We start from the raw sequence: 24,304 nt of genomic DNA on the forward strand, positions 1-24,304 counted from the left end.
CAGGCCATCGATCAAAGCATAATCGGGGCTTGACCGTCGTGGTCTCGGCGCTGACATCAGTTCAAGAGCGCAGCGACGACGGAGGAGGCACTCCCTTGGGCTGCGTTTTCCAATCGCCTAATTGAAAGCTGCGTCCGAGCTTTGCTCTGCGCGAGTGCCCTCGACGGAAGGAAAATCCTCGGGCGGGATCCAATTAGACCGAGTGGGCCACACCGCGCCGACCGCCGTCGATCCCTAAGCGTCTGGTAATCTATCCGGAGATTACAGACACGGACATCGAAGATGGGAGGAATAATAATGTTTATTTTTGCACCAAACAATTGATGGAGGAAGACCGAGGAAAAAAGCTGCTTCGTACAGCTTGACGAGTCCTCCGCCCCCCTCTTACACAAACAGCAGAGGCAGGAGAAAAAATAAACAAACACAACAGTATGAAAAAAAAAAATCAGGCGGAAATATTTACGTTTTTTGAAGTAACACATGATAAATATATATATATATATATACACAGAAAACGCGAAATGTTATACATCTCAAATCTCTGAAAAATGCTACTAAAAAACCACACTGGAAAAACCTTCTCGAATATCTTTTTTCGACTCATTAAAACTTTGGTTTGGGCTAGTTGGTCCATGGTAGGTATAAGGTTTAAAAGCGCAAACAGACAGGGACAATAGAAAATCACACAAACGACAGGGACAAGGCGCTACTCTCAACTGATTTATTGCAAGATCGTTCAACGCTTTTATAGACAACTCATCCATTGTTTACATTTCAAAAAACGCCAACAGCCAATAAAACACCTTACAGACACCCATCGAGATAGGCCACTTCTTTCTCTAGTAAGCTAACAGATAGCGCGCTGATGCACTTGTCGTTCTTCTTTTTAATAAAGAACGCCTCTATAATCTCCCGCTCTGTTTTTTCTTTCGCTTTTTTCAAGAGCGTTGTTGACTCCAAAATCGGCTCGCAACCACAACGCTTGCAATGCTCCGACAGATGACCCCCCAAATTGTTGCGTACAGAAAATAGTTTGTGCTCTCTTGCCCTGTCATTGAAACAGCGCCCTGTTTGTCCTATATAAACTTTCCCGCAACTAAGCGGTATTTCATAGATGACGTTAGTGACACAGTCATTATACTGGCTTGCATGCTTCTTGGAGCACAGAACTTTCTTTTTTCTAGTCATCATCGGACAAATCTTAGCCAGTTTGCAGGGCGCGGAAAAAACAATGTTAACATTGTATCTGCTGGCAATCTTTTTTTATGTTGTGTGAAACTGTGCATGTATGGAATGACATGCACTCTTTTATGTCTTTTTTGTGATACTGCCATTCTGTTGGTTCTTTTGTTTGATCTTTTGAAGCAGGCTTTCACACACACTAGGAATCAGCCATGAAGGGAACCCTGCATTCCGTAGCCTTTTAATCTGTATATCAAAGCTAGTCGACATTTGGTGATTACAACGTTTTGCAAATGCTGCCTGGAGGCAGGTTATAGCGATTCCCCTCTTAATGAGCTTAGACTGAGCACTGTCAAACGACACTAGGCTTTTCTTTGACCGCGGTTTATACATCCAACAAAAGCCTAGTGTCGTTTGACAGTGCATATCTTTCCCAAGAAAGATATGCATTGACGATTGTAACGAGAATGTCATTTTGTAAAATCGGGTATGTCCGAATTCGCAAGAGGCCGTAGTGTAAATAATTTCTTCTATTCCATATTTATATATATATATATATATATATATATATATATATATATATATATATATATATATATATATATATATATATAGGTTAGAAATAAAGTTAGCGGAAAACTTTTCCAAGTTATGAAACAAGAGGTCGCACTTTATACACTTAGAAATAATGGAAACAGCGCGCAAACGACAAGGACGGGAGGAAAAGGAGTACACAGGAGTGTGTTTTTTTTTTTTTTGTGGGTGTTTTCTTCGTTGGGTCCTTTTCAATAAATATTCAGTTGTCAGTTCAGCGCTCGTCCTGTGTACTCCTTTTCCTCCCGTCCTTGTCGTTTGCGCGCTGTTTCCATTATTTCTAAGCATGAACCAACTCGCCCACATCGCTACTCTGATTTATACACTTATAGTAATGCCCCGAAGAAGTGTAACGCGAAAGTGTAACATGCCATATTTAGGGGGGCTTACCTCTATGGCAGCCGTTGAGTCACAGCGTTGGAAGGTGTTTTGATGTTTTCAATCAATCAATCAATCAAAGTTTTACCAGGTTTCCCAAACAGCGTTAGGGGCCTTTTTTAGGGTTACACTTCACATTTTAAAACAGCACTGAACTGAACAAAGTACACGGCAGTCCCGATCAGTATACTATTCTTGAACTTTTTAAAAGGTATAAAAAAGTCCACGTGTGGGTGAAAACTCTTGTTGTACATGAGCATCATCCGTGTCAGCGGAGGACTGGACTCCATGGGTAAGAGGGGTAAAAAAAAAAGGAGTAGTCCTATTTTGTCGCTGGGAGACATGAATTGAAATTCTGCTCAATAACATTGGGGAATCAAAAACAGAATTGAACAACTTATATAATAACACCATGTCGCGAACTAGTCGCCTAGTTGAAAGAGGCGAAAGACCAAGAGTGCCCGAACGAAGCACATAATCATAAAAAAAAACACTCCGTCCAATGTGACGATCGTAGACAATTCTCACGGGTCGTCTCTGTATGCACTCCAACCTGAGCGCCTGACTGACACCCAAAGAATTCTGTAGAACAAAAGTTTAACCGTGATAGAACCAAAGCCCGAAAAAGGTTCAGTATACAGTTGTAATTCCGAAAGTCACGGGTAATGCGTGCCCAGGATCCGCAAGGAATCATTAATAACCTTTGAAACATGATAGTTAAAGTTCAGGCATGAATCGACCAAAATGCCAGGATCACGCACAACAGAATATCTTGAAATTTCAGAGCCGTCGAATGTGTAAGGATGTACAACAACATTTGCCTTACGGGAAAGGGAAACAACCTTAGTTTTGGTGGGGTTTCAAACTAGCGAGTTCGCACAGCACCACAAATGAATTGCATCAATATCTTTTTGTGACAATTCACAGTCCACAGGCGTCTATATACTACGATAAATCTTCACGTCATCATCATACTGAAGCATCATTGAGTCAGTCACACTAGTTACAAGATCATTTACAAAAATATTAAAAAGCAAAGGTCCGAGGTTCGACCCTTGTGGTACCCCAGAGTTCACTGATAAGAGAATGATTTGCATCTTAAGTAGAAAACCATGTTTGATCGTTCAAAAAGATAACTAGCAAATCAGTCGTAGAAACCCGAAGAAAGACCCATATGTAACAGCTTTGACAGCAATAATTTGTGATCTACGGGGTCAAACGCCTTCGAACAGTCAAAATAAATAACATCAACTTGACCACGGGACCCAGCTAAAGGTTTCACGAACCCCAAAAAGGTCAAAAGATTTGTTGCAGCAGATCGCTGATTCCGACTGAGCGTCTGCTTAAAATGAAAACTCACACGCTTAAATATGACTTTTTCAAAAACCTTCGAAAAAACGGAAAGCAATGGAATTGTTCTGTAGTTATCGATACACGTGGAGCTTCCAGATTTGTGTACGGGCACAACCAAAGCAGTTTTCCAGGCTGACGGAAATGTACTTGTTATTAAGGACACGCTAAAAATTGGATGCAGTACAGGAGCCAAGATATCAGAGCACCCTTTGACAATAATGGCCGGGATCCCATCTTCCCTACATGACTTTTTTGGGGCAAGTTTTTTCATGGCCGAGACCAGGTCACCAATAGTCAATACACGAATCGACATCAGAAGGGGATTTTCAGAACACAGGGTTGCATTGTTGGACTGGGGGACATTGGGGTTTCCTGTAGATGAGAAGTGTTTTGCAAAGAGATTGCACCCACTGAATGAATCAGAGACATGACCTGTCTGAGTCTGCAGAGTTATATCATCAGATTCAGCTCTACTGGATGGCCTACTATATACCTAACATATTCCCAGAGTCGGTCGGGACAGCGCTTAAGGTCAGACTCAACGGAGTCATGCAGTTGGCATTTGTCTCTTTTAATTTCGGAAAAACTAAACAGTTTTTTTTTCTTTCAAAATTGTTCATGTTTTTTTCAACCGCTTACATCTCTAATTTGACCCTCTGTACCTGACGTTATGAGAGCTCTGCGTGATGAGTCAGGTGAGCGTTGACTGCCTCGTTGTCTCCTGCAGTGTACGCACGAAAGAAGCATTCCTGCGTCTGCTTCATGCTATTGACTGCATATTTCTGCCAACAGTCAGTTGGACACCGGAACCATGGCGCCGTGTTCATATATATTCGGTTTTTGGGAGGCGGTGAAAGTTGCACACCCCTGAACTTTTTTACCGTTACTTTCACTACTTAAAGCATAATTAATCGAGACTGATGGAATGCCCAATTTTCTCGGAACATTCTGTCGTGTCCGTCCACAGGAAGTGATCAACATAATGGCTTTATACTTTTTTTTTTCGCGATGCCTTTGCTGGAATATTTTGACTCGCATTTTGTGTCAATCGATCGTAGCTGTCTCATTACTCGTGTGACCATTCAATAAGGGACAATAGAATGATTCATTCTTTTCCCGGTCAAATCAAAACGTAGGAAACAAAACTCTTTCGACGTGTTGCCTCGATACACTATAACCGGCGTGTTCCCCTCCGCTCACTTAGGCCCGAGTCAACAATGTCTTTGTTGGGTTAATGGATAGGTATCCCCGGCTGTGGACCTCGGAGCTCGCGTGTGTCGTTGAATAGCCGCACGACCAGCTGCGTGCTCTGCTCACGGGCAGATACCGCTCTGCCGGCCCCCACACGATCGGCCGGCATCTGTGCACCGAGTCTGCGTGGTGCCTGCTCGGAACACGCGAAGGACGCTGGCCGGACTCCCTGTCTGCGTGGCTTGGCAAGCTGCAAGGGCTACGCTCTCGGCGCGAACCAATCCGAGCGTGGGAGCGCGGACTCAACGCAAGTGCGTGCGTCGCCCTTAGGGTGTTTGCCGGGGCAGGTCAGGGATCCGCCGCCAGTGACGTCGTGTGCTGGCCTTGGCTTCTCTTTGGTGTTGGGCGACGTACCATCGGAGCTGACACCTTTTCTGCGGAAAGCTGTCAGGTGCTTCGTTCCGTAGCTAGGATAGGCTGGTAGGTGTTCGCCCTTTGCCGAGTTCTGCCGACGCTTACTCTGCATACTTACTCTAGCCGGCGCTGTTTATTGACCGACGCCATTGATCGATGGTACGTCTCTTTCTCTCTCTCTCTCTCTCTCTATCGTCTGACCCAATCTGTCAGTCGGGGACGGTATGGTATCCGATTGGAGGCTTCGTGTTTCGGAGGGGCCCGACGGCTGACCTTGGCTCACGTGATGTTCGGGTCATCCAACGGTGTGCCGTCTGTAAATAGCTTGCTTCGTGTTTTGATTTCACCAGCGACGTTTCTGAACTTGGCAAGCGGGCCTTCGTTCCGCGCTGGAGAAAAGTCGATCTCAGAAGCATCGATTTCTTGTTCAAATAAAGCTGTAAGCGTGGAACCTTCCTTATTTTTGGGAACTTCGATTCGGGTAATTTGCCACTTTATTTTTTTCTTCTCCAATTCTTTGTGTGTTTTGTCCAGCCTATCCGCTACAAGTAACGAAATTTCGTGTCATCCGTCACGTTTATATATCATTCTTGTAACGTATTAACTACATGTTTAAAAAAAAATCGATTTGTGTTTTAATTTTTTTGCTTTCTCTTTCTGAAATATTACTGTAACGAATTACAATAGATCTACTGCGAAAATAGATAATGTCATTACAGTATTGGCATTACTTTTTTACGTAATTGAATCATGGTAATTCGTTACGTGTTATTTCAGGGAGAGAAAGCGGAAAATGTATTCAGAAATTGAAAAACAAAACAAAAAAGGGTTCAAGAACGCTTTTGCTGAATCCAAACGAAAACGTGTTGCCAATGCACGACGTCCCGTACATTGACAAACCAGAACAGAGGCTTAACGATCTCACGATGCTCGAAACTTTTTTTCACGCCGCCCTGCACTTGAAATGTCTTTTTTTTTGTTGTTGTTGTTTTTTGTTGTTTTTTTTTTTTTTTTTTTCAGGGCGAAAGGTTTATTTGTTTTATTACGCGAAAAGCCGTCGGCGTTGTCCCCGAAACATAGTCATAAAACTACGTCATCAAGCGCGCGCCTCAGAAATAAAACACAAAGGAAAGGACGGCCACGCAGATGCTTTATCACGGTAGCCGGCGGGGCGCTCAAGGTCAAAGCGGACGCGCCTCAGAAATAAAACACAAAGAAAAGCACAGCAACGCAGATGCATCGTCACGGACGCCGTCGTGAGGCCGGCGGGGTTCGCCGCGCCTGCGCAGTGGGGAACCGTGACGTCACCGGCGAAGCGCCGTGTGCAAAAGGAAGACGTGGCGCGCTGCTTGTAGGAATGCGCTGCGTGTAGAAGTGCTTTCGCATTCCTACACGTAAGCAGTCTTAGGTGTTTTCGGGTAGATCTTTTTTTTTTTTTTTTTCACTGGTTTGGATGTTGGCAAAACGTCCTTCATCAGCTTGCTGGATCACAACTGTAGGATAAACGGCGCGTTCCTGATGAGATCCTCAAGTCAGAAAGGCTGAGTTTAACAAATAAACCAACACGTTGTTTATTATTTACAACACGTCGTTTCGAATATCAGTCTGTGTTCGTGAGTTTGGATCATTCATGAGCTCTGCTCAGGCGACCACGCATGACGTGAAAATTTATCGTAGTATCCCCACGTTATCGCCTGTAAATTGTTGCAAAATGACGTTGATGCAATTTATCTTTGGTCGAACTGGCTATCTTTAAATCCCGAAAAAAAGTAAGGTTGTTTCTTTCTCTGGCAGGATTATAGATTAGATCTTTCTGGCATTCTAAGGTCTTTTGTTGTACGTGACCTTGGTGCTTTGTCTGATTCATGCCTGAATTTTAGTTTTCATGTCTCGAAAATTATTAATATTTTTTTACGCTTCGTAGGCGTTATTTCACGCATGACCCGTGCCTTCCAGTTACTCGTGCCTAATGCACCTATTTTGCTCGCTAGTGTTAGCGAAGTTGAAATTTTCCTTGTCAAACGTTGTGTAACGACGCTTTGTAAGAGGTGTGTATAATCGCCACATTAGAGGGAATGTTTTTTTTTTTTTTCCTTCGTGATTATGTGCGTTTTATAGACACCGTTCAAATTTTGCCTCTTTCAGGTAGATGGCTTGTTCGCGATGTGGTGTTTCTCTCTATAGCGTGCTCAACACCCCCGCTACTAAGTATAGTCTCATTCCATGTCCCCCATCGACAAAATAAGTCCATGGCTTTTGTTTTTTTGCCAGAAAAACATAATATAAGCCGTTGTAGAACACTTATTTGTCAGAACAATCGATGAAACCCCTCGATAAAATAAAAACTCTCTTTGAGAGGGCAAGGGCGGGATCGCTGACACTGATTTCCTTTTGCCCTAATCTCGAATGCCTCATGAACTTCTCGGCACACTTTTTCTTTATATTTCGCCAGAGCCTTAACATCACGCAGAACTGGTGAGCATGACGACTACAATGGATGGCGAGATTACCAGAAGGGTTCATGACTGCCGCATGATGGCGTGCAAGTTCACTGAAACACGTAGTCCCGTCTGGCCAATGGACACGGAATCGCAAGTTATCTCGTACACCACACTCAGCATATTTGGCCCGAGGTTTTATGCCGCACTGCTCTTTAATTCGCTGGGGACTAGATTGACTCTGCGGTTTCTTTGTAGGGTGCTCTGCGCCCGATAAAAATGGTACGTCGCTGCGGAAAAAGTGTGCCGAGAAGTCCATGAGGCATTTAAGAGCGTTCCACGTGGTGCTGTGATGTCATGTGACGCCATGGTGCTTCGTGACGTCATGTCACCTGACGTAATGACGAGACGTCATCGAGACTACATGCCACGGACACAAAAGCCCCCAAGTTTCGCTTTTGTCGGCCACGAACGAGGTTCTCAAGGGACACCTCGGAGGAGCAACTAATATTTGTCCCAGCCTCACTTCGCTAGTTGGTGCAAAAAAAAAAAAAAAAAACCAGACATTAGAGAGTTTTGGGGAACCGTTTTTGCACGTCCGATACGGTAGGAGGGGCCCTCCGGTAGGAACTGCGCATGCGCTATACCCCAGAAGACTGGCACATGCGCAGTTTGTACCGGAGGGCCCATCGTGCAAAAACGGTTCCCTAAAGCTTTGTTAAACGACCAAGTGAAATACCGTTCAACCGGCGTTGTTTCACTTGAGCCTATCTGGTATACATTTGTCGCTGACGGATCTCTGCTGTATTCCCCCGTAAAGATCAAGGCGGCCCTGTGCATGCATTCGACTACACAGCGGCTTTATCTTGAAAGAATGAGCACGAAAGAGCGAGTGCTCGCCAGCGCTCTCCTGCCCCTTCTAAGGTGGCGTGCGCCGTTCGCTTTGGGGTCCGCTGTCATGCCGCGCCGTCGTCGAGAGACGTCGTGCCCTCGCCCCGGCTCTGCCCAATCGGTTCTCCTCGGCACGGGGTTCTCCTTTCAAGCTTGGAAAGGTATCACCGAACGCATTTTGTGTCGTTCGCTCCATCTCTTTATTAAGTTGTAAACGCCCGCGCATAGACTTCCCCTTCGAATACCCCACTAACCAACTTTGGCGGCCGGCATGTGTTTCCTCATCGCTGCGTGGCGGGTGGTTGGACCCGATGTCATGCAGCCTCCGAAGCAGTGATGGGAAGACTATGGAATTATTTTGGAAGACGTCGCAGAGATGAACGCAGTGCCCCCTGGATTGCTCCTCCCCATTCCAAAATGTGGTGGACTACTGCGCCAGGCTGCTTTCGCTCCCACTCTCTGATCCATTCCACCAAAATGGGGAATTGCCACTGAAGTTGCTCGAAAACCTCGTTGGTTTTTCTCGATACCGAAACTAATAATTCAGTTTCCGCGCAGTGCGGGGTCGTTACGGTGAGCCAATGCAAATATTGAAAACTCGGTTATCGATTCGAGTAGCCTCCTATTATATTGATCTTCGCGACTCTCGACCGTGCTCGGATCTAACATTATTTCTCGTTGTTCGGTTCGACCAACGTTTTTTTGGACTGGTTAGTCGGCTTCGTTGAGTGAGCTTTTCTCCGGGACCATATTCGCCTTCAGCTGACCTGATTGCCAACAGTAGGTACCAACTAGCTCAACTAAAACCCGTAACCCATATTCGCCGCCGACCATAAAGGTTTTTGAGCCGACTGCACCTTTATGATCGTGCGAATTGGCTATAAATGAGCTCTTTGGACGTACAGATCGTTTAATATGGGAGAAAGCAGGGAGCCTCTCTGCAAGTTGCAGCCCACTAGAGTATCTCTCCGGGCAACGCTAGTGGCGCGCCTGCGCACTACAGGCGTCTTCGCTCTGCGCGAAGTCGTAAGGAGAAATATGGTCTATGAAGGCTCCGTAGTACTTACGGGAATTCTGTCGTTGTTCGGGGATTCGAACAACGACAGAATCCCCCCCCTCTCCGCCTGTGGAGAGGACATCAAAGCGGGATGGTGCGCGTCGGGTATTTAAAATGAATGAAACTTGGTAAATGTTGGTAGTTAACTCTACCTTGCAGTTGAACTTCTGGAAAAAGAGCCGTGGCTATTGTACAAGGCTAAATGCTAGGCTTGAATGTCCTTAGAAGTCGGGAGCATCATTGGTTGTGATACTGTTTTACAATTTTAAAATCGTGTTTGTTTGTTTTTTTTTGCTGCATTACGCGCCTAAATTTTCTCTTTCGTTTATTTACCACGTCTGTGCTTGTATTTGGCTGATTAAGTTCAATAAATGGTTTATTTAAATTAGCTTTATCCGCGGACGAATGGTAGCTTGTGAATGGTCTTGAAGAGTTCAGCTGAGCGTTCATTCATTGTCACCTATATGCTACGTTTGCATTGTTATAAAGCTTTCTCTACGTGAAAAGAATTACTGATGTTCATAATCAAATGGGATGTATTTATTTTAGCTGAATATGGTGTTCTAATTGCAACCTTCAGAATTGTAAGACCATACTCACTTTGACCCATGTAACTCTAACAATATTCGATTGAACTAATATTTGTCCTTCATTTCATACCTAAGGTTACCATTTCCACGTGTTATGTCTCATCAATCACCTTCAGAAGAGTCTGTTGCAATTGGGATTATTAAACGAAAGCAATGGCAACTATAGTCACTACATTCTTGTTGCCATGTCGAGCGCTTTTAAACGCAACAGTGATCTCATGTTCCGGAGAATCAAACTGTGTTCGGTATAACGAATGATGAAAGTGTATAAATGCGTTGGCTTTTAGTTGAACAGACCAGCGTGTGAGTTCGTCGTATTTGCAGCTAAATGTTTGTTCACGGGAGTTTGGCTCGCAGGCGCTCCTGCCTAAGTTTTTTCGACTTTTCTGCCGGCCACGCACGCCTCCTCTGTTCTCACTTTGTGTGCAAATAAAGATTAAGATTAAATGTGAATGGAGTCTATGCGCTTGCTCCAAGAGACTTCTGTCCACACCAAAAGGTGCTTCCAAGCGACTCGAACCAATCGCATCACTCATGTCACCATTGATTGGAGTATGCTCCATTATAGTCATGTGCTAATAGTAGAGTTTTGAGTTCGAAGTGGATTCGAAGCGAATGGCGGTTTTGGTCGAATATTTTGGATTCGTATATTGAATAGTTTCTTAAAGTATTTCACTACCGTGCACCATCTTAAAAATCATCTGAATTCCGTGGAGGTTGTTCCTAACCTTCCATTTGCCCAGTTTAGTTATATTGATATAACCACTATTTGAACGGTAACATATAAACGACATATTTGCCACAGCTATCCTAATTCGGGGGATTTATAGATCTGTTTGTTATATGCAGATATTCTTCATTCTATATCAAATTTGACAAAATAAGAACAAAACGGCATGAATGATGAACGCGCGCTGTCAAGACATCGCTGCACGGCATACTCGCATAATCGCGGCGGGTTGGCCCCGTTGAGTGCGCTTCTCACCGAGCACTGGTGCACTGCGGGAAAGCAATATCCGCGGAGCCCGCGAGCTCCGCGGGTATTGCTTCTCCGCAGTGCACCGGTGCTCGGTGAGAAGCACACTTAGTACGACTATCGCAGTTCACCTCAAAACGAATACGGAATACGAATACTATTCAAATATTCGCACAACACTACTCTGTGACGTTTTATACGACCTTCTCTTGAAAGCAATCTTTTTTAATGCCTCAAATTCTCTTTTTTTCTCCCCCTCTCCCAGTGAACTTGACGTCGCAGTTGGCTGTGAACGCTCTGATGGTGCTGTTCCGCGACGCATCCGACGACTCTGAGGCCCGGTCTCCGCAGGGCTTCTTCGTCGACTGGTCGGAATCCCTGAAGCCCGTGGCGTGCGAGCAGGGTCCTCCCAATGCACTCACCAACAAGGACCTGTCGGAAAAGGACCACTTGTGGTTCACCTGGATGCCCCCGGATACGGCCGAGATCAACGTCGTCCTCAGGTGCGCCCCTGGGTTGGGGCATACCCCAGGAACCCTATGCACATATTTGCGAGCAGCCAAGCTTCAGAAGCAGATTTGACAAGTCAGCAATGCTATCCTGAAGAACTTGTTGGGGAACATGTTGGAACCGTGTGCACGTTTGGAAGCAGCCACACTTCAAAAGCTAGTCTGGCGTCGATAATGTTACTCTAAAGAAACCATGTCTTTAGTTACATCTCCCTTTTTTTAAGTTATTCTCAGTCGTTGGGGAAATGCCCTTTATAATGTGATGTTTCAGTTCATGTTACTTCGTCGTCTGGTGGTAAGCCTATGGCCTCAAAATGCGTCATAAGCAGCATATTAAATGCAAATGGCAATGGACTGCATACTGATGGCACCCATTTGGCTTTGATGCAAAAGTATAATTACTAGTAACCCAGTTACTTTCTATTAGTAATACTAGCTATAACCAGTTACCAGGTACATTTGGAAAATGGGGACTGTATTTGTAACTTACTGTAAAATACTGAAAACGCAGCCACATGTCCATGCAAATACCACTATCAACCTTGACAGGTTATGGGTATTGTGCAAAGTGAGCATCATGCCAATTTCTCCAGAAAAGTCATCATTAGTGTTTATTCCAACAAAAGTCTACAAATGAAAAAACGAAAAGTTGAAGTTCTCACATTTTGTTTAATCCAATTTTCACTGAAATCTTCATGGGTGCTTTTCGGGTATTTCCCGTATCAGCTTAATTATGCTTTTCAAGGGTATCTTTTAGAGCTCTGGTTCCTGGTGTGGTTCTAGAATGGTTCTACACATAATGTTCACACCAAAAACAAGACAGGGTGAGACCAGGGGAAGTGTAGGTGTGAGCTTACACGCCTTCCGGTTGCTGAAATTGAACATGGTTCTTTTACGACAGATGTAGAAAAGCCCTTTTTGACAGGACACAGAAAGAGTCATGGGCCTGAATAAAGCAACATGGGAAGTTAGCTACTTGTGTCTCATAGAGTCATACTAGCAAACGCAAAATTTTGTTATATTCCAAAGTAATGATTTACTATAGAGAAGCTGCTTTGGACAATTCTCCCTATATAGCTTAAACTTTGCAAGCCACGTTCCTCCAGTTGTTCCCCTGAGGTTGTGTTGTTGCTTCCACACAGAGGCACCTTTGTGGTAGGGGACGAGTACTGGTACAACGTCAACATTGGAGGCGACTTTGCGGTGGACGAATTTCGTAAGTGCTTCTCTCGTGGATGCTTTGCTGTTGTGCTAAACATCTCGGCTTCATCTGGGCCCGTTTCACCTCGGCTAACAGCAGCGAGCACACTCGCATTACGTACCCAGACTAAGTTTATAACTCTGGGAGCAGAGATAATCCTACGAGGCAAAATTTAACCCGAGATCGTTTTACGCCCTGCATGTTGGTTAAAATAGAAAATGAACGGATCATATGCTCAGTGCCGCATATGAATAACATTCCAGTTTTCGATTAACGACTGCTTGTAGATTGACCGGAGCCCCTCTCTCTTTTGTGGTCATTTGCTCTGGTTTGTGGTAGACATTTCCTATGCCAAAGCGGTATGTTGCAGGGTTTCTTTATGGCTGGTGGACTAACCTTACCTGCTATCGTTTTCTTTGTGATGCTACAGCGGTTTCGATGGAGGGGTGTGGCGACACCAAGAGCTGCGTGACGCTGTCCCGAACCCGTGCTAAGTGTGACAAGGCAAGCCGGTGCGACCTCTCGCTGACGTACGCATTGGGCAGTGACAACCGCTCGATCGATATCACCATGGGTGGTGTCGCACCGGTCACTGGTCACTACGTAGCTCTGGGTTTCACCGATGATCCCATCATGGTACGTCCCCTGTGGCTCCTGTTTTAATGGCAAACCCTGGGCATTTCTCTGAAGCCCGTGCCTTCCGTGCAGTGCAGTAATCCTTTCCAGGCATCTCACTGACATCTGAATTGTTTGCACACTGTGTGCATGTTGGATGGGATATGTTCCTTGTGTCGGTGTTACATGCTGCTTTTCTACTGGTGTGCCTAACTATTCTGCTGCTTGTTCCAACCACTTTTGCAATGCCTTTCAGGAAAAAAGTGGATCTTTTTTTATACTTTTAATTTGATAGCTTTTTATCTATATACAGTAAAACCTCGTTATAACAAAGTTGAAGGAGCGGTCGTAATTATTTCGTTATAACCATTAGTTTGTTATAGCCAATGTCCATTTCTTCCCACTATTAGCAAGCAAGGGGAATTATGATTGCTTTGTTATATCCATTAGTTTGTTATATCCCGTTTTGTTATAACGAGGTTTTACTGTATTCTAAAACCCAATGCAGACATGATCCTTTCAACAGAAGGAACATTAAACTGGTTTCTGAGGTAGTCTTATTTTGTGAACTCAATCTAGTCATCCTAAGCATCCTAGAAAGCCCGAAATTACAGTAGTGTGTGGCCTTCTTCCCTATTTGAAATGTGACCGCACATTGTGCGATGCCCCTTTTACTCATTCTTGAAAAAATGGACATCTCACGATGTGTGATTGTGTTTTTAATAGGAACAAAAGTCACAGGTGATTGTAATTTTTGGTTAGGGTTTGCAGATTAAGTTATCGCCATATAGAAGCAAACCTTTTATTGCGAGAGAGACAATTCCAAATATGAATGTAGTGACTGGAATTGTAAGCTGATTTAATTTTAAAGCTTAATGTTTTTTTACAAATAAGTTTTACTGGTGGTCAAGCCTAAGAAACGTTTTTATCGGCACGGTACTTACTTTGTATGCTGAATTCTGCTCTTAGTGGATAGATGCTTGTGTGTGTGTTGCATTAAACAGAATACGCATGGGTACTAGTTCTCTTGACAGGACTTTCTACAAATTGCTAATTCCCTTATAAGTATATCTGCCAGTGCTCTGCAGACTTAGTGCTTCCACAAGATGGTTTGTTTTTTGCTCCTTTTTTGCTAGGTATTCCCGCACCTACTGGTTGAAAAATGTGGTGAAGTTTTGACTCCTCGATCATGGCCCAGCCTCGGGAAGACATTTCAGCCACTTCAGCGACCAATTTAGCTTTGTGTAGTTGACAATAGATCAATATTTTGAGTAACTCAGTGGCAGCCTTAAGTTTGAGGAGTGCTGTACCTCTTAGATGCATGGTATTGTCTAAATTTAATAAAGAGGTCTGCCTCACAAGCTGGGAACAATGTTTTTTGATTGCAGCTGAAAAATACACACATCTTTGCGTGCACAAGGACACACGATCTTGCCACTGTCCAGTACTTCTCCTTGCAAGATCTTGACAGCACTCCCGTGGAAACGGACCAGGTTTGTCTTGGCTGGGGACGGCTTTTATGTATCGTTAAGGGGGTTCTGCTTATTTTTAATGGTACTGTGCTACCCACCAAAAGTTCTCAATGGATACAAAGTCTGTAAGAACAGAATCAATAAAAACGGGAAAAACTTCCTTCATGTTGGTTCGGATACCATAAATAAATGACTGCAGCACTTGCCTTACCTCGCTTGTTGGTGGATACGGGAACAATCACCAACTTCATGTTGTTGAAAAATGATGAATCACCATTTAATGTTTGTAGGATTACCCCTAGCTTCTCATACCAACCACGGGTATGAGTCCTATTCTGGATAGGAAGATTTTCATCCACAGCACGACAGATGATGCATTTTGTTCTGCCCGAACATTCTCTTTGATTTGGCACTACTGCGCATTACCCCCAGGCCACGGTATTGCCCTAAATACTTATTTCATGCTGTCATCTGTCTTTCAGCGTTTTCATGTATAGGTTTTATTTGAGAAATTTGGTTTCAAACTAGTGAGCTCTCTTGTGGTGCTGTGACCCCTCTGCTCTTCCAGGTTTTCGGAGCCCCGTCTTTTGAGCAGGACGGAGAGCGCATCTGGTGCCGGTTTTTAACGCCAGCTTTCGTCCCCGGTCATGACCTCACCTTGCCACGATATCAGGTCTATCTCTGGGGAGAAGCCAACGTCACCAGTGAGTCAGAGTGCCTGTGATTACAGCCCTCTAGTGTCAATGGCATTGTGATGTCGCAAACGACGGGTGAGTGATGAACCGTGAAAGCGAGCGGTGCGCACACCTAGCGAAGCTGGGGTCGAGGAATTGCCCAGCCCCGGACATGCTTCGTCCATCGGATGAATTGATGTCAACAAACACGCCATCGTCTGTGGTTCGCTTTCGGACAGTGATATATTGAAAGTGGTTAAGCCTAAGAGTGGTCGTATCGCTCTCCGTGCTGAGTGCGCTTCGTAGAGCGCTTTTTCTTCGGCAAAAGGCATGCCAATAGTGCCCTAGAAAAGGATCACAATTTATAGAGCGTGGTTATTGTGGTGCCCCCACAACCAGCCATGGGTGCGCCTCTGTCAGTAAAGACATGCCACAGTACTCTGCCATGTCACATTGGCACCTAAAGTGACATTCACGCAATGTGTGTAAATGCAAAAGGTTTTCCCCATGTAATGAATCCACCCCCAAGTATGTGTCAATTTCTGGGGAAAAAAAGTGTGTTCATTATGCGAGTAAATACGGTATATATATATATATATATATATCTTTGTTTTGATATATTATGCATGGAAAGGAACAAGACTGAAAGTTGTTTGCTGACGACTGCGTCATTTTTCGAGTCATTTTACTAGTTCCGATTCCTATGTGCTTTAGTCTGACCTTAACAAAATATCTAATTGGTGTGATATCTGGAAAATGCATCTGAATACTAACAAGTGTAAAGTAATGAGAATTACGCGTCAGACCGTTTGTGGCAACATTTACGATTATCAACTTTCAGGCAGTGCACTTGAACAAGTAACGTCATACAAATACCTAGGGGTTCACATAACAGCTAATCTGTCTTGGTAAATGCATGTTACAGATATAGTAAATAACGCTAACCGCATGCTTGAATATTTGCGTCGGAACTTTTCTATGGCACCATCATCTTTAAAGCTTCTCCTCTACAAAACTCTCGTCCGCTCTAAACTGGAGTACACATCTTCGGTGTGGGACCCAGGCCTGGAATTTCTTTGTCTTGTCAAACTACTCCTGTCCATCTGGTGTATCCTCTATGAAGGCAACTTTGAACCTTCCGAACCTCTCTCTACGCAGAAAAATATCGCGACTCACGCTAGTTCATAAAATATATCATTATAACCCGCACCTCAAAACCAAACTTTTTTCAGAGCCATCATCATCTCACATCGTTCGGACCGCCATAACAAAGTAGGCGTGCCACATTGTCGCACTAACTTGTTTTTCGATTCATTTACCCCAAGGACTAGTAACGAATGGAACCACCTGCCCGCCTCCATCGCAACGACTGCCGACGATTTCACTTTCAGATCCGCCATTGAATGTTATGTACAGAATCCGATCGAGAAAGGTAAACCCTACTTTTCGGCCCGCGTAAAAAAACTATGCATCGCAGAACGCTCAAACTCTGCCAGAATGTAACCCTAGCGGTTCAAACAAAATGCCAAAGTTTCAGCCCGATCTGATAACTTAATCAAAAGTTATAAGTGATTTCCTGAAAATTTCAATGGGAAAATGGAGCCTATTTTTGCCCGTTTTCGGTTTCTGGTGCCATAGAGCCCCATGTGTTTGAAAACTCCGTCGGCCGCCATTTTCCCATTGAAATTTGCAGAAAATCACTTATAACTTTTGATTAAGTTATCAGATCGGGCTGAAACTTTGGCATCTTGTTTGAAACGCTAGGGTTACATTCTGGCAGAGTTTGAGCGTTCTGCGATGCGTAGCTTTCTTACGCAAGCCGAAAAGTAGGGTTTACTTTTCTCGATCGGACCCTATACTTTCTCAGTAACCTGCGTTGTCTGCATTTTTCATTCTCTGTTCAATTTCTGAATTTTGCTACCTGTTGTTTGTTTTTATGTTTTCCTCCACTCCCTTCTGTAACGCCCCCTGGGCCTTGATGGTACTGAAATAAATAAATCGATTAAAGGGTGGCAATCAATCGTGGTAAAATTTTTAATTAACACAGCTCTGCTTAAAACACATAGTATACAATGCGCAAGGCCCATGAAAGCAAATTTGAAAAATAATATATATCAGTGCCCTTAACGAGCAAGTAAAGATATCCCAGTGTACAGAGAAGGCGCGTTCTGAAAGCGCACTTTGGGAACGGCTGTTGTCTATCGACCTCTCGGGCTATAAAGATGGCACCCACCTGGCGACCTTGCTCCTTCTGTGGTGGCACGACTGCACTGCCACGTGTTGCTTTATCGTCGGCTGAGCAGTTACTCGTTTTCCACTAATTTCTTGTAGTGCTGACTGTACAGATCAAGCGATTTTTAAAAGCTTTGTTTTGGAATCTTCACTCTGCTGTGACTCGTACAAGTGAGGTCTTGTGTAACGAAAGACCTCACTTCAGCGAATCTCAAACAAGGTGTGACGTGCTGGTGTTGTGGCCTTTCTTTGCAGGCCAGTCGATCAAGATAGCCCCTCCCTACATGGTGTCCAAGACACCCATCAAGGTGGGTGTTCCCATCTACAGCCGCCTGACTAGGAACGCTGCCACAACGAGGACCGCTTCGTGGATCATGGCGCTTGCCACGGCGCTCTTGGCAAGGATCCTCGTCGCGTGACAACATTCCCAGACAGCGTAGCAGGAGTCCGCCCAGCCACGGAAGGAACATTGGGGAGTGGCCGCCGGCAGACTGCAGGAAGCAGGCCTGGCTGGCAGCTCTCGCAAGCTTGTCGGAGCACCGCTTCAAAGCAAAGAGTTGAGGCATTGCTGCAGTCTACATTCGGAGATGTCAGCTTGTGTTTTCGATTGCATATTGAGATTTAAACAACAATCCCCAAGGGCCGGTGAGAACACAATTTTCGTTATATCTGACTTGTTTCCTTTGTTGTTTTTTTTACTTTGTTACAAGGTATTGTTTCGTTGCCAGTGAAGGAGATTTTCTCTTTTTCTACCAAAGATGGTACACCTTCCCTTTGTATTACCGATTTCGAATTTTGTCGTGTGTAGCGCACTGTTTGGCAGATCCGCAGAGAATTTGTCTACACATTGTATTTGCATTGACAAGAAAAAAGCAGTGTTGACCAAATTTTTTATTTAAATTTAAAAAAAAAAATGTTTTTTGCATTTTAGTTTTTTTTTTTTTTTATCTGAAAGTTTTAGTTTATGAGAACAGAATTTGCTTATTGAAGCGCCAGATGTGGCAGACAGCCAGGGCCAATTCTTCCGGATAAGCTGCAAAGTGTACAGAAGTGTAAGCCACAATCTGGTCATGCATGTATCTTTTAATGGTTCAGGGCGCCTATGCAGGTCTCTGCTTTAGGAGACATACTAAACCTTCCCATATTTTTGAACAAAACCTCAGGGATTGCAAACTACCCATAGTTGACGGCACTGCTCGTCTGAGCCCCTTTTTTTTTGTTATATATGCTGTTAGAAGTCTACCTAATTGTTTTGCCCGCTGAAGCCCTTGCAAAGTTTGCGAACAAGGAAAACGTGAAACGACGACGCTAGCGTAAAATACCGCGGAAGCACCTGCTTCGTTTAAGCGCTTACTATTAACATTGCCCAAACTAGGGAATTCTGAAAATTATACATTAAGCACCCGATTTGATTGGACAAGCACCCATAACTAGATTAGCCCAGTGTTAGGTGAAAGTAGGGTGGCTCTCCCCCGGCATTTTACGGTACATAATTGTGTTTTTAGACTCCTTTGTGCTTGAAAACAACAATAAAATGAAGCGCCAAAATTTAGAGATAAGGGAGGCACTTTTCGAGCGAGGCTAGACCTTGAAAACGGCAGTTGGCAGTGACATAGAAAGATGCATGCTGCCGCACTGTCGAACCACCTAAACATCGTTATTAGCCAGTCGGGCTTTTAGATGGGAACCTCAACTGCTTTGGAATGTAACCACCAGGTTCTCATTGCACCCTTTCTTGCTCCTCGGCTTTCTCTATTATATATGAATACTTTGAGTGGATGGTTGAAGCACTCTGCCCTTTTTGAGGAATATGGATGCATATTTGTTGTCTCGTAAACCTAGATGTACCTATTGTCTTCGGTGTTGCTGAGCTGAAAGACCTCCATTGTTTCCTGTCTTTATTGGCACTCCTTTCCAAGACACACGTGACTTCCAAGGTTCTCTTGGGAAGTTTCGTCTTCTTAGTTTTTTTTCTGGGCCACGAAAGGGAGCTTGGGATTGTGAAACATATTCTTTCAACAAATTGGCAATAATTTGGTAAATTGAGATATATATATATAGCCATATGAATATCATTGTCCCACCAATCAAAACATTCTTCTTTTATTTTTCTGTGTGTGTCTGATTGTGGTACGGTCATACATTATTTCTGAAAGCAACATATGCTTAAGAAACATTTTTAGATCTGTACGATGCCATTGCTGATAAATTAATATTGTTTGACGGATGGAAAATTTTGCTAAATAGATATCTTGCGATTGAGGCGTGACTGTACGAGACTATATTTGTGTTTTTGTAAGTTTAAAGCTGTAGGTTGTTTTGTTTTTTTTCTTTATTTGTTTTGCGGGGTTGACGCGTAGGGGGCAGAGATAAAGGTGTGGTGCCTGACAAAGCCTCTGCCCCCTAAAGTCCAGCAGCTCAAATTAGATACATAATAACAGATTCTACAAAACTTTATACAGTTAAAATAAAAGAAGAGAAACAAGTCAAAGAAACAAGAAGAATAGACACTATATTCATATGCTAAAAAAAACCTATAACCGAGTGTTGGTCGTAAGAAACCAAAACAGTAACAACAAACAGTAACAGCAAAAAAACTAGAATGCAGATTGAGTGCAGTGTGGGCAAATGAACAAGAATTTTTGTATGTATGCGAACCTGGGAATAGTTTGTTTGGACATGTCCGAGTATCGTTTATTTAAAGAATGAGCACATATCTTCGTAGGAATAGCAGGATACAGATATGAAGCACATATCACTGCCTTTTCCTAGATGCTCATGTCAAAATAATGTGTAAGTATGCTTTTTAACCTGATAAATATGTCGATAAGTCTCAGAAAGTTATAATTACAAACCAACCCAAGAATAACAGCCACACATGGCAATAGACTTGCAAGTGATAGCAGCTTTCTTTTTATATCTCAACCTTCCCAGGTTTCAAGTCAAACACCGCACTGCAAAAGCGTTTTCGTGCGCAAGTTTTGCAGAGGCAAACCACAGCTTGGCCCTGCAGTCATCTTCAGTCTATTCCTAAATTTCAACCCCTCCTACTCCATCCACCCCCTACTCTACCTAACCACTACCCACCCCACGTCCCCTCCCCCAAGAGTCAGTGACAAATTCGCCCAGAGTGCAGAATACACCATTAACTCTTACCCCCCCCCCCCCCCTCCCCACCTCCCAATAATTTTCTTCAACGCTAACAACACAACCTAAATTTCAGCAGAAACTATTCTTTAGAGTTGGCGTGCCATGCAAACAGAGTTGCAAAATCCACTCAAATACAAATGCCCTCCCTGACCAGCACCGCCTAGAGTTAAACGACACTGCTTGTTTATCGCTGCAACCACGTTGACACAGCGATTAGACTTGACCCCGGAGACCAATGCCCGCCAACGCAGTCATTGGTTCCGAGTCCCAGCTGAACGCCGACGCAGTTCTTGTGTCCAATTTATGCCCACACTCGGCGATAGTGCAGCGGCGCCGATATGCGGGTACACATGCTTCATTTACTCTAGGTATTGGTGGAAAATACCGTAAACCAGAGGAAATACTGGATGCACTGCACTGGCACAAGGGCTCTGGAACTGACAGCTTTCTGCTCCGGATGGCACCCGGAGAGACTCTGAGATTTTGGAGCCTTTGTGTTTGGGGAAAGTACAGAGTATTCTTGGTCCATGGCATCATATTTATGGTCTTTGGGGTTGACTTTGTACAGGAGGGGAAGGAGAAAGTGCTTGGCTTGTTGTTGTTTGTCTGCCCCATATGCATCACTTTGGTGGAGTTTTTATTTTCCACTTGCGGGACGAAGGATGCCGCCAGTTTCCCGCCGTGTCATCCGAGTGTGTTGGCGGGCTTTCCCCGAGTAATGTGAACCTTTCCAACGAAAAAGACAATGTGTGAATCTGTGTAGTAGGGACCCTTTAAAGTGGCAGATCTGTGCCAACCTTCAGAAAGGAACAGAAGGTTGGAAACCCTGTCACTTGGAAAGATAAAAATGAAATAGCATGCAGGACTGAATTGCACACAGAACGGTGCTTCATTTCACTTCTTAATTAACCTGAATTTCAAACTTTGAATTTTGTCTATGCTTTTTTCATCCTCTGCCAGTGAATCTTTTATTGTGGTGGCTGCACCGACATGTCAACTCTATGCCATTTAGATAACGATGTTAAGTGGCTTTCTTTGTGTGTGCTTTTTATTTCAGTGCCTCGTCCATAACCTTGTTGCATATTAAGATGAGTTTTCTGCATTAGTTGATACAATGGGTCATTTCAGCATTTCAGCCTCTCTTAGAAAGGTAAAACAAGACGCTGGCTTAAAAACTGTGAAGGGGCAGTGTTAACTAAGGAAAAAACAAACCTACGGGTGTTGCCCTTGCACTGCAAGCACTGGCACTACAGTCGGTGACAGGTGAAGTGTTCAGGGAAAACTCCTCCCACTAAGGACCCCTTATCTCCCACGTTTCTGCACTTTATGAAAGCAGGCGCTGGAGACAAGGTCGCTTCCTCTCCATCGTTTGCTCTGCTGAAGTCCAGAAAGGGTGGGAGGAGTTTGCCCCGAACTCCTCGCCTGTCACTGACCCTAGATCCTCCGCACAGATTTAGTAATGGTAGCTTGCGAGGCACAGCACTCGACACTGCTGCATGAGGTAATGCCTGATATTTACTGATGCAGCAGTGTCTGTTAGTATATATATGAGTAACTACCAAACAATACCTCATAATCAAACGTGCGGAAAAAGTTTTTTTCAATACTTGTTTTAGGCTTTAAAATCATTGGCCTATTACCTCGAAGCATTCTGCCGTGAAACGAACCCTTTAATATATTATGTGCGATTTATTTTACAAGAATCTCTACCTCTAGTCTATCTTCTTTCAGTGAGGAAATTCGGGGCATAATACTTCTAGCCAAATCTAAACGGGGATTATTGTAGCATAGGTATGTCTCTTTTTTAAACTGATTTTTTTTTAAAGGCTTTGATAGCTTTTAAGACGTACCAAGCAGTCATGTTGTTAAGTTTCGAAGCCAAGCTATATTCCTGAGCTAGTCTACGAACCGTGCGTAATGTTTTTGCATTCGCTAAAGCTGTAGAGTCTGTTCCATTCCTGGATACAGAGCTCCCGCTTTTCAGTCATATATTTTTAGAGTTCTGCGTCACATTTGTTTATACCCATTCTTGGCAGCTGCATTCGTTTTTGCTCGTGTATTTCAGATGTCATTTATAGTTGTAGGAAAACGGAACGGAACTCGGAAATGGCTTTGCTGTAGTACTTCCAATTAACAAATCTAGACATGCCAGAAGTTGATAACATAGGCTATGGTACGCTGCCACCCTGCTGCTGCTGCTGGAAGCAACTAATAAAGCTTTCTGTGTCTGCTACTAAAACACTGCTTAGAGGCCACTTGCACAATCATCGAAGTACATTCGTCGAGCGTTTTACATTGAAGTGCCGAGCAGAAGGCCCAGTTTCCAGCATAACTTACCTGCTGGTATCCAGTAGACATTTATGCTGCTAGTGCAGGACAAACTCCTCCCACTTTAGCAGAGCGCACGCTGGAGAAGAGGCTGAGAGTGGATTTATCGGTGATTACCTGCACTGCGAAAATCAACGAAGCAACACCAGAAACTAAGTCCGTGTCCTTACCTTGTGCGGCGCTGTGTGTGTGTGTGTGTTTTTTTTTCTCAGTTTTATATAAAAAAAAAAAACGTTTTTCTTTATTTTTAGTATTATTCATGTTAACTTTTTTTTACGCGTTTTTTTTACATTGAGTTACCAAATGTTTGCGTACCGGTGATAGAGCTGCGCATTTCGATGAACGTGGAGAACAAAGCCCATTACTGATCAATGATGCGCAGAGCGTCGAATCAAGGGACAGCCAATCGTGAGCTGCGCCGGCTCTTAGCGTGCATCGAGCAACGAAGGGAGTGGTATTCTGGGCTGAATGCTGCATTCAACTGCGTTCGTATGGCCCTGCTGTGATTGTCCTGCTTTGAGACAGACTGTGACTCCGTCTAAAAAAGGGCCGAACAACCCAACCGATCTTTCGGGCATTTTATTATAATTATTATTATTATTCTGAGACCCCGAGATTGTGTCTGAGATCTTTGTGCGCGTGTCCCACTTTTCCTGTTCCCCGATCTCGGGTTTTCCTATTATAAAAATTCACCAGCTCGTTTTTTGTTCTTATTTTTGTGCTTTTGATGTTGTGTAAATTGCTTTCTGTTTGTTCGTTCAGGAAAGCGCCATATCAGCTGTGCTGTTGTGTCCTGGTGACCTTACCAATAAAAACCTGAAGCAACCCAAAGCCTTGCATTGCCGACTCCAGTCTTCAGCAAACCAAGAATCTCGTAAATCTAAAAAAAAGAAAGGCTTGTTCTAGCTTTTTTTTTTTTTTTTAATACACTTCTTTTTTAAGTGTTTTCTTTGTTGGAAGCTGTGGGATCCCTGCACAATGGCGGACAAAAAAGAGACCGCCAATGTTGGAACCCAAACTACCAATCCCACTTAATTTCCTACTTGTGCAGTTTTCGAA

General features: G+C 43.9%; 1 protein-coding gene across 1 annotated transcript in view; it reads left to right on the forward strand.

The window, feature by feature from the left end:
* LOC8030764 overlaps positions 1 to 24,076 on the forward strand; it is a 50,344-nt gene extending 26,268 nt beyond the window's left edge. Inside the window, exons 2-7 of the mRNA XM_002402720.4 lie at positions 11,330 to 11,567; positions 12,716 to 12,789; positions 13,205 to 13,410; positions 14,778 to 14,882; positions 15,430 to 15,565; positions 18,023 to 24,076. Of these exons, the coding sequence (XP_002402764.3) occupies positions 11,330 to 11,567; positions 12,716 to 12,789; positions 13,205 to 13,410; positions 14,778 to 14,882; positions 15,430 to 15,565; positions 18,023 to 18,186 (923 nt within the window). The 3' untranslated portion in view covers positions 18,187 to 24,076. The remainder of the gene's footprint in view (positions 1 to 11,329; positions 11,568 to 12,715; positions 12,790 to 13,204; positions 13,411 to 14,777; positions 14,883 to 15,429; positions 15,566 to 18,022) is intronic.
* Positions 24,077 to 24,304: the final 228 nt, after the last annotated feature.

The sequence above is a fragment of the Ixodes scapularis genome, unplaced genomic scaffold (assembly GCF_016920785.2).
Source record: "Ixodes scapularis isolate PalLabHiFi unplaced genomic scaffold, ASM1692078v2 PGA_scaffold5__190_contigs__length_132052651, whole genome shotgun sequence".
NCBI lineage: Eukaryota > Metazoa > Arthropoda > Arachnida > Ixodida > Ixodidae > Ixodes > Ixodes scapularis.